The 14,281-nt window shown below is 44.4% G+C and overlaps 2 protein-coding genes and 1 long non-coding RNA gene across 12 annotated transcripts in view; 1 reads left to right on the plus strand and 2 right to left on the minus strand.

The window, feature by feature from the left end:
- The window catches only part of LOC105355262 (NACHT, LRR and PYD domains-containing protein 12), a 40,135-nt gene extending 26,006 nt beyond the window's left edge, over nucleotides 1-14,129 (minus strand). For 6 of the 10 annotated variants that reach the window (XR_013650500.1, XR_013650501.1, XM_023961988.2 and 3 more), the window contains exons 1-6: nucleotides 14,015-14,129; nucleotides 10,671-10,808; nucleotides 10,484-10,588; nucleotides 9,000-9,055; nucleotides 7,121-8,912; nucleotides 5,156-5,332 (exon numbers count right to left, since the gene is read on the minus strand). Coding sequence is in view for 7 of the 10 variants with exons in the window: in XM_023961988.2 (XP_023817756.1) it covers nucleotides 5,156-5,332; nucleotides 7,121-8,912; nucleotides 9,000-9,055; nucleotides 10,484-10,588; nucleotides 10,671-10,756 (2,216 nt within the window). In the remaining 3 variants the exon portion in view is untranslated. The remainder of the gene's footprint in view (nucleotides 1-5,155; nucleotides 5,333-7,120; nucleotides 8,913-8,999; nucleotides 9,056-10,483; nucleotides 10,589-10,670; nucleotides 10,809-14,014) is intronic. The other 4 variants (XR_013650503.1, XM_023961975.2, XM_023961979.2 and 1 more) reach the window with 3 other exon arrangements.
- The window catches only part of LOC110016657 (uncharacterized), a 310,438-nt gene that overhangs the window by 204,446 nt on the left and 91,711 nt on the right, over nucleotides 1-14,281 (minus strand). The gene's annotated exons all lie outside the window — the stretch shown is intronic.
- Nucleotides 11,038-12,393, plus strand: LOC144988548 (uncharacterized). The gene is made up of 2 exons (XR_013652482.1): nucleotides 11,038-11,173; nucleotides 11,256-12,393. It is a non-coding gene; the product is annotated as an uncharacterized LOC144988548 (long non-coding RNA).

The following is a 14,281-nucleotide window of genomic DNA, read 5'->3' on the forward strand; positions in this document are numbered from 1 at the left end:
CTACAAGGACAAAGCGCTTTACAGTCACAGACCCATTCACCCAGTCACACACACATTAACACACTGGTGGCGGCTCCGCTGCCAAACACAGGCGCCTGCCTACCACCAGAGGCAAGGTGGGGTTCAGTGTCTTGCCCAAGGACACTTAGACTCATGGGCGTGCAAGGCGGGAATCGAACCAGCTATCTTACGATCATGGGTCGACCACCCTACCGCTGCACCACGGCCGCCCCAATATTGCCACACACCAGTGTATCTTGAGATGATTAAATAAAGGCTCGCCATGTAAATATTTTTTTAATTTAAGAAATGATTAACCATACTATTTTAGTATATGTACATTCCAGCTTTAATAATTAAAAACAGACCTTTTCATTTTTGGCTACAGGAACAAGAAAGGCAGACTGAACAAAACTGTGATCCGTCGGTCAGGAACAAAACGGCTCTTGTCTCATAGAATTATGTCTCATATTTTGCACTAGACTAGAAAATGCAATTTGCTTCTTTTTCTCCACTGTATTTCCTGTTTCTGCTCAGTGGACTAACGCGCCACCCTCCTCTTCCTCAGCGCGTTCACAGCTGCAGCAAGTCAATGATCAGGCTGTCGATCATGTTATCAATAAACCCTGGGGACGATCACAGTCGTAGCCAAATCCAAGCAACATTAGTCTCAACTAAATGTGCCATTGTGGAAACGACTGGTGACATAATCTTTAAAAGAGAACGACAAGAACCAACTTCTTCCTGGGAACCATTTTTAACTGTCCTTCACTCTTTCTTACTTACTTATTTTTCTCTTCAAGCTGCTCATAATTGGTCAATAGCTGTTCGTGCTGAGCGGGGGAGGGGCAGTGAAAGCTGAATGGAATAGAGCACCAAGTGCACCAAAAGACTAGAAGAGACAACATCAACACAAAGACCTACAGAAATGAGAGACACTGGAAAAAGAAGCTAAATCCAGAAGCACTTCAATTTAACTGATAATGTGAAAAGAGAATTTAGATTCTGCAAGAAAACAATTCCGTCTAGAACCGGATCAGAACCAACCTGGGCCTGAGAACAGAGAGAATCTTCTCCTGAACAGAGCAGATCATGACTGACTGAAGAAACCAGATAAGCTTCTCAAAGATGAGACGCTTAGTGTTTTCTAATGTCAACCGTTACTGTGACCATAAATCACAGACAGTATCTCAGACAGCCTCAACGCGTTTAACTCCGCCCACATTAAGGTACGCCTCGGTCTGCACACTGCATCCAGGAGCTTCTGGGACTGCCGTTGTCTACATTCATAACCACGCCAACTTATTTTAGAAAATCAGGCTGAAGCAGCTCATCTGATTCTACCGATGCCTCCCCATCGCCCGAGGTTGTGTTCTCTGTGACCATAGCTGGAATGCTTCCTGACAGTGAAGCTGCTGTGAAATTGAGTTTTATTGTGGCGGAGGAGATCACCACTACAGCCAGACCATTTCCCCCCACTGCCCACACCTTGCCCCTCCCCTCCCTGATTCATGGGAGAGTAGACAGAGCCACTAAAGAGTAGGGGTGTAACAACATGCTATTTTTTCGGTACAAAAAAGTCCGAAAAACATTTCTTGCAAAATTCATTTATTTGTTTTATATAACAATAATTAAAATTGACCTACGTAGGTGATCTGCTTTATAAAATAATACAACTATTAGCTGCCAGGAACCAAAAACTTTGGATACTTAACACTGGCCTGAAAAAAACATTTTAACTTACAAATTTTTTTTCTTGAAGACCTGATTTTTACAGTCGGTGATGCCGTTTTAAGTACGTTAACAGATTGGATGTGTTACTGTGGCATACGCCATCTTTGTGTAACAATGTCAACACACAGCATTCAACTTATCTAATTGTCTTTTTCCTTCATTAATGCTGACAACAAAGCCAAAGTGTTCCCCCCCCCCACACAGGAGAGCATAAGGAGATTGGGATGGGGTCCTCATCTCTGGCCATATGTTGGCATGCTTACTGTCCGTCACCTAATAGCGTCTCAGAGGAAACTCACGGCCAACATTACTTCTGCCTCAGGGCAAAGTTAATACAGTGGCGACCTGCAGGTTAGCCCCGCCTATAGTCACTAAGACTCATGGGAAGTGTGAAATCGTGTTTATTCAATCCTTCACCAACAGAGAGAGCTATGAAGAGAAGTGAGGTTCATGTTGTTACGCTGTTCGTGTGTGTTCATAATAAATGCCTAAAATAATAATAAAATAAATAATAAATAATTTAAATGCCTGGAAAGAGATGGAGCAATTTATTACTGTGGTGCTTTTGTTTACTTTTCCTCTAGTGACTTTGTTATTTTATCACTACCTTTACAGGGCTCCAGACTAACTTTTTTCACTAGGAGCACAGTGGCCCCTAACTGAAAATTTCAGGGGCACAACCAGAAAATTTAGGGGCGCATACCGTAAATCAACATGCTAACCAAATCTACTAATTTCCACTGTATTACTAATAAATACTTTAATAATAGATGCAGAAATTACAATGTGCTGTTTCAAATTCAGTGTCACATTTTATTCTGCACTTTTGAAGATGCAACAACAAGGTAAACTGACAGCACCATCGCTGTCATGACAGTACAAATAGTAAAGAAAACGGATGGAAATGTATGTTGGTGACACCAAATAAGTGCAGCCAAGATGCACAATAACCGTGTTTGACATCACCTAGGTGAACTCAACGCTGCGCAGATCACCTGGTGTGTGACGTTTTTGTTTTTGCTCCAACATCACCTGTCAATCATCACAAAGATATCGCGAGAAAGGGGTGGGATCAAGGGGTAAACCTACCCGGACACAGCTGGAAACTGAACTGACTGAAAGCTGCCCTACAGACTACAAAACACTGCATTATGGGACATGTGTCCTGATGGTTTTTGTAGTTGAGTGATTAATTAAAATATTTTAAAATACTAATTCATTAAAAAAGGCTACATACATTACAAAACCTTAAAATAATCATAAAATATATAATAACACAGATCACACTAAGGGGGAGAGGAATATTAAAACTAAATTGAATGTTAAGGACAACTGCAACTTTCTGTTCTCCTTCAGTCTTGCTGCAGATTCACCTTCATCTCACAGCCCCCCTGGTGTCCCCAACGATCCAGGCGAGGTGCCGGTTCATCTCAAGCACGTCTATCGTTGCATTTTCCCCACGTATTTTCAGTGTGTATAAAACTAAAGTTGTTTTTGCTCGAGCGTGTTTAAAGTTCAAGCCCTGTTAGAGGATATTTTGCGGCCCCCGCCTTAATGAGAAAGTTTAGCCCGCCAGTTTTAATGAATGACACTTTTTCATTGTCGTGCACGGAGATGACTAACCAATCACAGTGGGGTAAATGACTCTTGGGGTTTCCTTACTTTCCTTTTTAGAACGTATCTATTCACTCGTATTTTTCTAAATACAAGCAGTCCGTGCTGAACTTTTCTCTGGGTCACACAGACCCGGAGGAAGGTTTAGGTTTTGGTTACGGCGGCGCATCAAACGGGTTACGGCAGCACACCGCTCCTGTCCCACGGGAGTCGGGTCAGCTGAGGAGAATAAATGTCCCCCACGTACATGCGTGACAGTCTTGGAGACCGCAAATAGCCCGCGGGCCGCGAGTTTGAGACCCCCGCTGTTGACTCTGGCCCTGGTACACCAGCCGCAGGTGGGAAGAACGAATCAATAGTTCGCTTACTCATAGCTCAGACGCACATATCAGGTTGTGATGATATTATTTGTCTCCGTTTCCTTCCCACAGATGTTTACGCGCGCTCGATTATCTCTAGGCCCCGCCCCCTCCACGCATTTTAGCCACTTACAGTGGCTTTCCCTTTCTTCTCACAAGCAGTGGGCGACTCACAGACGGGCGTCACGCGAGTGTGTGCTCGCGTTTCATGAGTATGTGCGCGAGCGTGTGTGTCTGCCTGCGTGCGTGTGGCTCGCGTCTCATTGATTATTTCATTGATCATTGACGTGCCCCTTCTACGTTTAATGTATAAAAAATACGGAGGGTGGGTCAGGCAAATTTACTGGTAGCACATGTGCGACTGGATGTAAAATTCAGTCGCACACTCTCAAATTTTGGTCGCAAAATGCGACCAATTCTGTTTATCTAAATGTAAATGTCAAATCTAAATGTGAACGATAAATGTTTCATTTCAACATTAAAGTCCAGTTTCTGACTCCCAGACTCCGGTTCACATGGAAACTGATCCACACAGAGGAACACCCTCAGAAGGAGCCTAGTTAACCGTTGGAGAGAACAGAAGACTGAGATATTCTGAAACTCTGGACCACTGATGTCTGAGAGAAGTGTTGCTGACGCTAAACTCATTCTCTTTAGATTCTGCAATTAATCCTTTATCAAATATTGTTGATCTTATGACCGCTTTACTCTCAACTTTGTTGATATTTTCCTGAATAAAAAACCAAAACACAAATATTTCAATATTTGAAAATTGAACTAATATTTCACGCCCATCAAATTGGCCCATAGCTCATTGGCTCTAAAGGATTTTCAGAACACTTTTATTGTGAGAAATAGATTTTACAGGAAGCGGGACATAAAAACCCCCCATTAAATTTCAACTTCGACCTGGTAGACTCTGGTCATTGAAAATATTGTCTGACATTAAACTGATATGCAGCTACAGATCTGCCTCTGCAGGTTTACTCAATTCTTTCATTTCTGCACCAAAACTCTTCTTTCTCTGATTTTCCTCTCTAGTCTGGACTAACACTTCTGTCTGTGTGTGTGTGTGTGTGTGTGTGTGTGTGTGCACGTGGATGTTCACATGCTCTGCTGTGTCTGATTTGAACTTTGACCTCGGTCAGCTTTCAGACAGGTTTGATCAGGATGACTAGTCTGTCATTAGTTTGATTTTTGTTTGTTTTCTGACTCTTTAAACTCATAGATTTGTCAAATGTTTCAACAGCGGAACCTTCTGTTGCCATGGAAACATCTTTGCTCTAAAGAAAATCTAAGCAGCTGTTTTCTTCCACTGCAGACTCTTCAAAGAATCAAAGATGTTCAATTTGTGGAAAATCCAGAAAATCTTTGAATCCAAACCTTTCAGCTTCAGTGAAGAACTACAAATGTAGAAATGAACCAACCAGCAGCTTCAATGTTCTGACCTCAGAGTCTGCAGTCTGCAGTTTGGACTCTCCAGTCCAGAACACAGAACCTTCATGGATGAATCCTCCAGGATGTTGTTGCTCAGGTCCAGTTCTGTCAGGCGGGACGGGTTGGACTTCAGAGCTGAGGCCACAATTTCATAGTGAGTCTCTGAGAGTCCACATGGTTCTGTAAGTCTGTGAATAGAAAGAAAGACAGAAACAGGTGATCTATGATGAATTCAGGCTGTGATGAAGTTCCTGTTGGATATTTATCTCTTCATCAGAGCTTCATCTTCATCATGAAACAGTCCTCCTCATCAGTCTCTCTCAGACCTTCATCTTTCTTTCATCTGCAGCTGGAGGAGAAGGTGGAGCTCCATGGAGCTTCATGCTGCCCTCAGTCTGTCAGTGATCTGAGGTCTGAACCACAAAGTTACCAGTAGAACATCTGGATCACAGAGACTGACAGCTGTCACTCTGACCATGAGGATGAGGAGGATGATGATGATGGTTGACAGTTGATAATTGTTGGTTTCTTATCCAGTTTTCTGAGAGTTTTCTGTTTTCATTTCCAAAATTATATTTTCATGTTTTCATCTCTGAAGCTGTAAACAACAACAGTTCATCTTCCAGTTCTGTTGCAGAACTTTGAATCCAGTTTCTTCCTCAGGTCCATGTCTCCCGTCATGAACAGAACCACAGCAGCACCAACCTTCAGGCAGAACTTTCAGAAGGTCTTCTTGGTAGAAAGAGACTAAAGTGACTGTTTCTATGGAGGAACCAGAACCTGTGTAGGTTTACAAGTTAGCTGTCATGCTAAGCTTCATTGTGCAGAGTAAGAGTCCTCCTCTACTATGACGAAGACGGAACACGTCCGTCCAAACATATCAGGTCCCATATTTTCATGATTATGAGGCGCAATTAAAAGTCCTACTTTTTTCTCTAAACTGTAGGGGGCGCCCTATGAGGCGATGCGCCTAATGTGTAGTTGTGGGACTTTAGCAGACGAGTAAAAGAAGACGATGAGAACCAACTCAGTTTTTCTCCCACTGCTTTTTTCCACGATGAGTGTGTATGTGTGTGTGCTGAAATGTGCGTGTACTGAAATATGCGTGTGCTGATATGTGCGTGTGTTGAGTTCCTGCGAGCCGCGGTCCCCCGTTTGCAAAAGGAAGGAAAGACACACTCAGCCAAGTGTGTGTGTGAGAGCACATTCAGTTTGTGTTACTCAGTTAGGGAGAACAGTAATAAAAAAGATTTTCCTCCAAAAAGAACAGAGTCTGGTTCTATTATTAACCCGCTCTGGAGGCTCTGAGGGTCTGAACAGGGAAGTGAACCCTGAAGGAAGATCCGCCTTCAGCCCTGGAGAGGATCTCCCTCACGGTCAGAAACGTCATGGCAGTAAGAGTTCAACACTAGCATGTGTGTTTTACCGGTATGTTGTGTTAACGCACCTTATCACCTGGTGGGCCTCTAGTTTGTGTCAAATACTGAAAAATTACCCATAACTGAGACCGCGCCCTATAACCCAGTGCACCCAGTGAAAATACGGTTTGTGAAAAAACACAACCGTGTCTGAGATAGAAGAACCTAAGAAATCAAGTTTTTGCTTCAGTTTCTTCTTTTAGTCATCAAACAGTTTCATTCACAGATCAATGATTTATCTAGAAAGAAGATGATGAACAGAAGAAAGAGCATTTTAGAAATGTGCTTCTAGATTGACTGACATTGTGGAAATGAAGACATCCTTTCATTCTGGACCGTCTGCTTTGTGTTCAAACCTTTCAGAAGGTTCTGGATTGGATTTCATTTGGACAAATATGATCCTTCTTTGTTCTTTAGCTAAAAGATCATATGAGTGTTAAAGACAAACTGATTTTCTTCTTTCATGTTTTTATTTCGAATCATTTTCAAACCTTTCATTCATTGTAAATCAATCTAAACACTGATCTGATTTATCATCACAATCACTGCTGGACTCACCTGAACTTCCTGCAGTTCCTCACAGCTGGGATCAGTCTCCGTTTACCCTCATCTGATGTCTTGTACTGGTTCAGGTCCAGCTCATACAGAACCTCCTCTGACATCTGCAGAGTGTAGGCCAGAGCTGAACAGTGGAACTCTGAGAGTTTCTTCTCTGATTTGTTCCATGACTTCTGGAACTCTTGGATCTCCTGATGAACTGAGAGGTCCTTCATCTCCATCAGACAGTGATAGATGTTGATGCTTCTGTCAGGAAAGACTCCTCCACTGTTTATCTCCTTCAGGTTGTTGATGGCTCTCTGGATGGTTTCTGGATTCTTCTCTGTCTGACCCAGCAGGCCTCCTAAGATTCTCTGGTTGGACTCCACAGAGAGACCATGAAGGAAGCGAACCAGCAGGTCCAGGTGTCCAGTTTTACTCTGCAGGGATTTCTCCATGACTCTACTCAGAAACTCATCCAGGGATGGGTTCTCCATGTTGTCCTTCAGGAAGTCTTCAATGACCTTTACCTTCCTGTTGGAGTAACAGTGGAACATGTAGACTGCAGCCAGAAACTCCTGAACGCTCAGATGAACAAAGCTGTAGACCGGTTTCTGGAAGATCTCACACTCTCTTCTGAAGATCTCAGTACAAACTCCAGAGTACACTGAGGCCTCTGTGACATCCAAACCACACTGCTGCAGGTCTTCTTGGTAGAACATGATGTTTCCTTTCTCCAGATGTTCAAATGCCAGCCTCCCCAGCTTCAGAAGAACTTCCCTGTCAGTCTCTGTCAGCTCTTGTGGACTTGTCTGATGTTCCTGCTGGTACTTGTTCTTCTTCCTCTTTGTCTGGACCATCAGGAAGTGGGAGTACATGTCAGTCAGGGTGGTGGGCAGCTCTCCTCTCTGCTCTGTGGTCAGCAGGTTCTCCAGAACCACAGCAGTGATCCAACAGAAGACTGGAACTTCACACATGATGTAGAGGGACATGGAGGCCTTGATGTGGGAGATGATTCTGCTGGACAGCTCTTCATCTGGGAACCTCCTCCTGAAGTACTCCTCCTTCTGAGCATCATTGAAGCCTCGTACTTCTGTCAGTCTGTCCACACATGAAGGAGGGATCTGATTGGCTGCTGCAGGTCTGGAAGTGATCCAGACCAGAGCTGAGGGCAGCAGACGTCCCTGGATGAGGTTAGTGAGCAGCACGTTGACTGAGGACTTGTGTGTGACATCAGACACCAGCGGACAGTTGTTGAAGTCCAGAGAAAGTCTGCTTTCATCCAGACCATCAAAGATGAACAGAAGTTTGCAGACAGACAGCTGTTCTGCTGGGATCTTCTGGAGTGTTGGATGGAACAGCTGGATCAGAGTGAGAAGACTGTGCTGCTCATCTCTGATCAAGTTCATCTCCCTGAAGGACAGAGGAACCACAGCACTGATGTCTTGGTTCTCCCAGCCCTCGGCCCAGTCCAGAGTGAACTTCTGCACTGAGAAGCTTTTTCCAGCTCCAGCAACTCCGCTAGTCAGAACCACTCTGATGGATCTGTGTTGGTCAGGGAAGACTTTGAAGATGTCTGGGTTCTTGATTGCAGTGTCATGGAGCTGGTTGGTCTTGGTGGTTGTCTCCAGCTGCATCACCTCATGTTGGGTGTGAGCCTCTGGTCTCAGTTCCTCTGTGATGTAGAGCTCAGTGTAGACCCTGTTGAGGAGCGTTTCTCTTCCTGCTTCTTCAGTTCCTTCAGCCACATGTTCACTTCTGCTCCTCAGACTGATCTGATGTTCTCCAAACATCTCCTGCAGACCAACATCTGCTGAAAGAGCAGAGAAGAAAGCTCCTTCATGAGTGTTCCACATGTTTCCAGAAGAATCCATCAGCAGATGATCAGGCTCTGACTCACCAGCTCTGGGTCTTTCTGCAGACTGGGGTCCGCTCCTCTTCTTCTCTCTGTGGACACTAAGGAGAAACGTTAGTGAACAACAATCAAAGCAGTCAGTGGGAAGTTCCAGACTAACTCTGATCATGGAGCAGATCCTCTCTGATCTTCAGACTCAGATATTGGGATCCAGACTGTGCTGAATGTGAGCAAATGTGTTTCCAGGTGAAACCAGAGCAGATCTAGTCCATCTGAAGGTCTAAATGATGCGTTAGCTGTGTTTGGAGCTCATGTCTGGACTGAGCTCAAAGTTCAGCTGTTTGCTTCATCCTCACTGACTGAGCTTTGTGTCCTCAAGAGTTGTCCAACGCACGGGCAATATGGGCAATGGCCCGAGGTGTAAAATGAAGGGGGGCGGCAAAATAGATGCACTACTATTGCTTTAGTTATATCACACAGTTTGTAACAGCCCGACCTGGCGACGCCCCCGCCCCGCATCTCCGCACTCAGCTGTCTTTGAGAAGAAGACGCAAATGTTTGTGAAGAAGGAGAAGGGAGGGGGCGCGGAGTGAAAACGGAGCGCCGCTGCGATTGCGCATGCGCAAAACCTGGCTGGACCATCTTCAAAGGGGGGCGACAGTTGTGAGCCGCGTCTCAGTGCTTGATGAAAATATAAAAATAAAAACTGTGACTGCGCTGCCATGTAGCAAATTGGCGTCCCTGGGTGCAGCTGCACGCGCTCCTGCTGGAAATGTGTGACGTGGGGGGGGGGTGGGGGTGGGGGGGGTGGTGGTGCTGCTGCAGTGAATCAGTTCATCTGTGGGTCGCTTTCAAATGAAGTGGCCAGGTGGGGGACCAGGGCAGGGGGTGGAATCTACTTTATAAAACCTTTTTAAGAGTCAGTCATACGGTGACATTCTATGACCTAAATTTTAATGAAAGTTTTTAAAAATTCGTACTTTTTGGGTTAAATTTGTGTGAAATGCCCAAATAAAAAATGGGAACACAAAACAATGTTGTCACTAAGGTTGGTTTAGTCGACAGACTGATGCCTTCTTGAGGACATTTATGCTAAATGTCAAAAACATCTGAAATATGGACAAAAAAGGTCAAAGCCATCTGGTGCCTAAAGAAAGGAAAGAAAATAAGAATTCCAATTCTCCATGTAGAAATGTAGAAATTCTGAGAGCAGAAAGTCAAACTAGAACAATGTGATGTTTGGAAAGCATGAAAATCTGAATCCTAGGAGTCTGCAGTGATTCTTCTCATTAGACTGGAGCTGCTGTCAGTCAGAGTCAGCAGTCAACATGTTTTCTTCTCCAACATCTCTGATGTCTCTCAGAGACTCTCAGAAGACTCAACTAAAAAGATCTCATCACACACATGATGCTCCAAGTGAGTCTGATCAGAGAGATCCAGAACTGAACCAGACCTCAAGTCCTTCATCCAGAAAACTGTTGATCATCTGAACTAGAATCCAGCCTCCTTTAACTCTGACAAACACTCACTGATCCACTCCTGAATGGATGTCTTTGATGTCTGGATTTGCATCCTTTGACATGTCACTCCTGTTGGATCCCCAGCTGGATCCAGATCCAGATCCAGGTTGGTTCCTGTGAAGAATGAATGTTGCTGGTGTGAGTCCTGAGCTCTGACATGGAGAAGATCATGGACAGTTGGAGATGTTCATCTCACCTCTGAGCTTTGCTCTGGTTGTCATGGTTACCATCTCTGCTTTTAGAGGGAGGGGCTCCCTCCGGTGGTTCCTCCCACTGATCCATGCTGCTGGATTCACTGGATCCACATCAGCTCACACACACCTTCTTCCTTCACCTGCAGAGGAAACCCTCCTCATCATCAGCTCTGATCCTCCTTCACCAACAGATCAGCTGCTCCTCCACTGATTGGCTTTTCTCTTGTGTTTCCTCTCAGGTTCAGGTGAATGCAGTCAGACAGCAGTAGGAGGCAGAGGAAGCTGCCATCAGCTGCTGCACTTCTGCTCTCCCTCCACCAGGTGGAGACATGGAGCTGCAGCAGCAACATTTCCATTCAGTCACTTTGACAAAGAAACAAGACACAGAGAACTACAGGCCTGTACAGAAGAGGATTAGGGCCATGGAGAAAGAAAAGAAAAGGGCAAAGAAATTTCTAACTTGAATCTCAGAATTCTGACTTTAAACTCAGAACTACGGAGGCCTGTGAGCTGCTTCCTTCAGTCAGCTTTAACAGCACTGTGGAGTCATACATGCTGAGTGGAACTAACGAAAATGTCCTCTTTAGGTTTCCTGTTGCATGCTTGAAGTTTACAGAGGCCACTGTGTTAACAGCACAAAAGAAGGTGAGTAAAAAGAGATTTATATATTTGGAATTTGTAAATGTAACGGCGACAGACTTATGCTTGCATTTTGTAGCTGTAAAACTTAATGATGATTAAGTACGTATGATGTACGTATGATGTTGAAATATCGAATTGAACATCTGCGACTGACAAACAGTCTCACAGAGTTTCAAGTTGTGCATTTCTGCCCCATGCAGTTTTGTTTGCATTCTGCATTTAAAGATGTTTTACGTTCTGAAAAACTACTGGACTTGTTTTTATCCGACAGATTGGTGTGTTTATGGGTGACTGTTATGGCCACCGATCTTTATTTTGACTTTATTACAATATATAGGCATCCTATCACATCATTTTATATCTTTTTTATCGTCTTATTGGCCGACATGCAAGACAGTGACCCGTTTAATAAGTATCTATTTTCATAACATTTAATACCAAACCCCACAGATTTGCTTCCTTTACATTTACGTGATTGTAAAGGAGGCGCAGGTTGCAGAAGTCACATGACACGTCGGAGTGGTGTTTGCGTATCCAAGGCAACCATCATCTCTTCCTCAGAGAATACAGACAGAAAAAACAGCCATGTGTTGATTATTTTTAATTAGTGAAGCTAACATCATGTCTATCAGATCTGCTGCAATGTTTACAGAGAATATGCTTTAATTTTTTGACAGGTGTAGTTTTGAGAGTTAGGGACAGTTTCAATGTGACGTCATCAGGTAGTTCTCCAAAATAAATCAGATAATTGACTCAATGCAGATCAGGATGTTCTAAGAATGCATTTTCACAGTCAATGAAAGGATGCACCCGATTTTTCCCAGGTATCAAATGTTGTCAAAGCTTTGCACACAGCAATATGGAAGCTCCATGTTGGTGAAAGTTCTCATTTATCCAGGTGATGTCTTGAAATTGAGTCGTAGCATCTGGATTTCATATCTTTCTTTCTTTTACTGTGACATCAACTAAAGCGCATTTATTTATTTATTTATTTTTTAACTTGTCTTGTCCAACAGCTGGGCAGGCAGATGAGAGCTGAGGGCCTCTTGTGTTGGACATATTTTACTTTAACAAGAGGGGTTATTAATCTTCAGACAAACCAAAGGTCTGTCTGGATAAACCCCTTTTGTAATTGAGGCCAAACTTTATTAATTTCAACCATGTTAGAAAATCTTTGGTGTTGGACCGGACGGAAAAGGAAAGAAGGGAAGAAGAGGGGGGGGGGGGGGTATGAGGGTGATAATAGGAGGGGGGGGGGGTAAGACCATGAAGCAGCATAAAGCAACAAGTTTACTGGTTGTTTATCATTATGGTAAGGTTCAAATGTAGTACAAAAAGGGCGGGGCCTGTCTACACACACACTGAAATGTTATCAACACACCTGTTGTCCACATGTCAACATGTACACAAAACAGATAGTGTTCACGAACGCATACCTATGCCTTTAAACCAACTAGTGTGAAATCTTTCAGTCATTCAATCACACAAACTATTAGTGCAAAGGTGAGCTAACACCTGTGCTCAGGTGAGTGTTTATGTTTTTCTAAAATGGACGGTGGAATGTGAAAAGAAGGAAGGAGAGGGACCAGCCACCCCTACACCAAGACCCCCGCCGCAGCAGCAGCAGCGGCAGCCGGAACCCCCAACGCCACACGGCAGCAGGCAGAGAACAACCGCCCCCCGGGCGACCCAGTCTGCCACCCAGGCCAGGGCCAGCAGGACCGCCGCGAGGCCCCCAGAGCCAGAGAGCAGGGAGGCATGGGGGTGAAAGGGAGCGCTGCCCCAGCCCAACCAGGAGAGCAGCCCCCCCGCCGCGCCGGGAGAGCCCAACGCAGGGCCCCACCCGAGAAGGGCGCCCACAGCCCCAAATGAGCACCCCACCACCACCCAGGAGTTCCAGGCACCCCCCCCCGCCCCAACCTCAGGTTTAAGTGTGGCTTTTTGACCAAATGTGTTTAGTTGTTTAGCTGTTTTACTTTGTTTTGCAGAGTTATTTTGTCCGACTATGCTTGAGTGTCTGCACCATGAGTGAGCGTGAAGGAGAGGATGATGATTTTATATACCACCCTTAGTGAGTAATATATACATTAGTACAGTAATGTTACAGTCTGAGAAATAATAAAATGCCTGTTAGAATCACAACATTTCATCCACAAGATGCTAAAAGTGAAGCAGAAGCTGAGAAAGGAGTAGATTGAAGTCAGAGTGGGAACAAGTCACAACAAGCAGAGATTTGATCAGCAAACGGTGAACCACATTCCTGAAGGCCGTCTGTGTTCCTCAGTAACAGGGCGTGTCTGAACGGCTGCAGATTCTGCAGAACATCAAGGTTTCCTGCAGCTGGATTGAAGGAGTGCTGCCCCCTGGTGGACAGAACTCAGCAATGCAGCTTCAGGATGGAGTCGGTTCCAACAGATCAGATCAACGTTCTGTTCTCTGAAACATACTTGAGGCTGGTAGAAATAACAGGAATGTGCTCTAAAATACTATTTAGGTTGCTGCCCTGCAGAGCCTCAGGAAACACGTCTTCATGCCATCGTGTCTAACAGCGTCACTCGTGTTGGATTTTTAAAAGCACATTAACTTTCAGAATCACTATGTTGTCAGTGAACTCTGATGTCTTTGTCTGCTGCTGTTTTCCTCACAGATCAGAAACAACAGCTTTATGATGAGAACAGAAAACAACTTTTACACAAAGACTCACCGAAGAAGAAAAAAAAGGGAGGAAACTCCAACGTCTGTGTCTGCTGGATAAACTATGCTGTCTGAGTTGGAGAGCAGACTTCCTCCCTCTGTGTGTGTGTGTGTGTGTGTGTGTGTTTCCTCTGCAGTTACAAGAACTCATGTGACCGCAGCTGCAGCAGTCTATAAGCTGCTGGGTCCTAAAGAGAACCTGATTGTATTTCAGCTTTGAATTGAAATCAAACAAAAATATTTGATTAAATTTTCTTTTCCTCCAGAGATTCTCCGT

Source organism: Oryzias latipes, chromosome 2 (assembly GCF_053564925.1).
Source record: "Oryzias latipes strain Hd-rR chromosome 2, Olatipes_Hd-rR_3.1".
NCBI lineage: Eukaryota > Metazoa > Chordata > Actinopteri > Beloniformes > Adrianichthyidae > Oryzias > Oryzias latipes.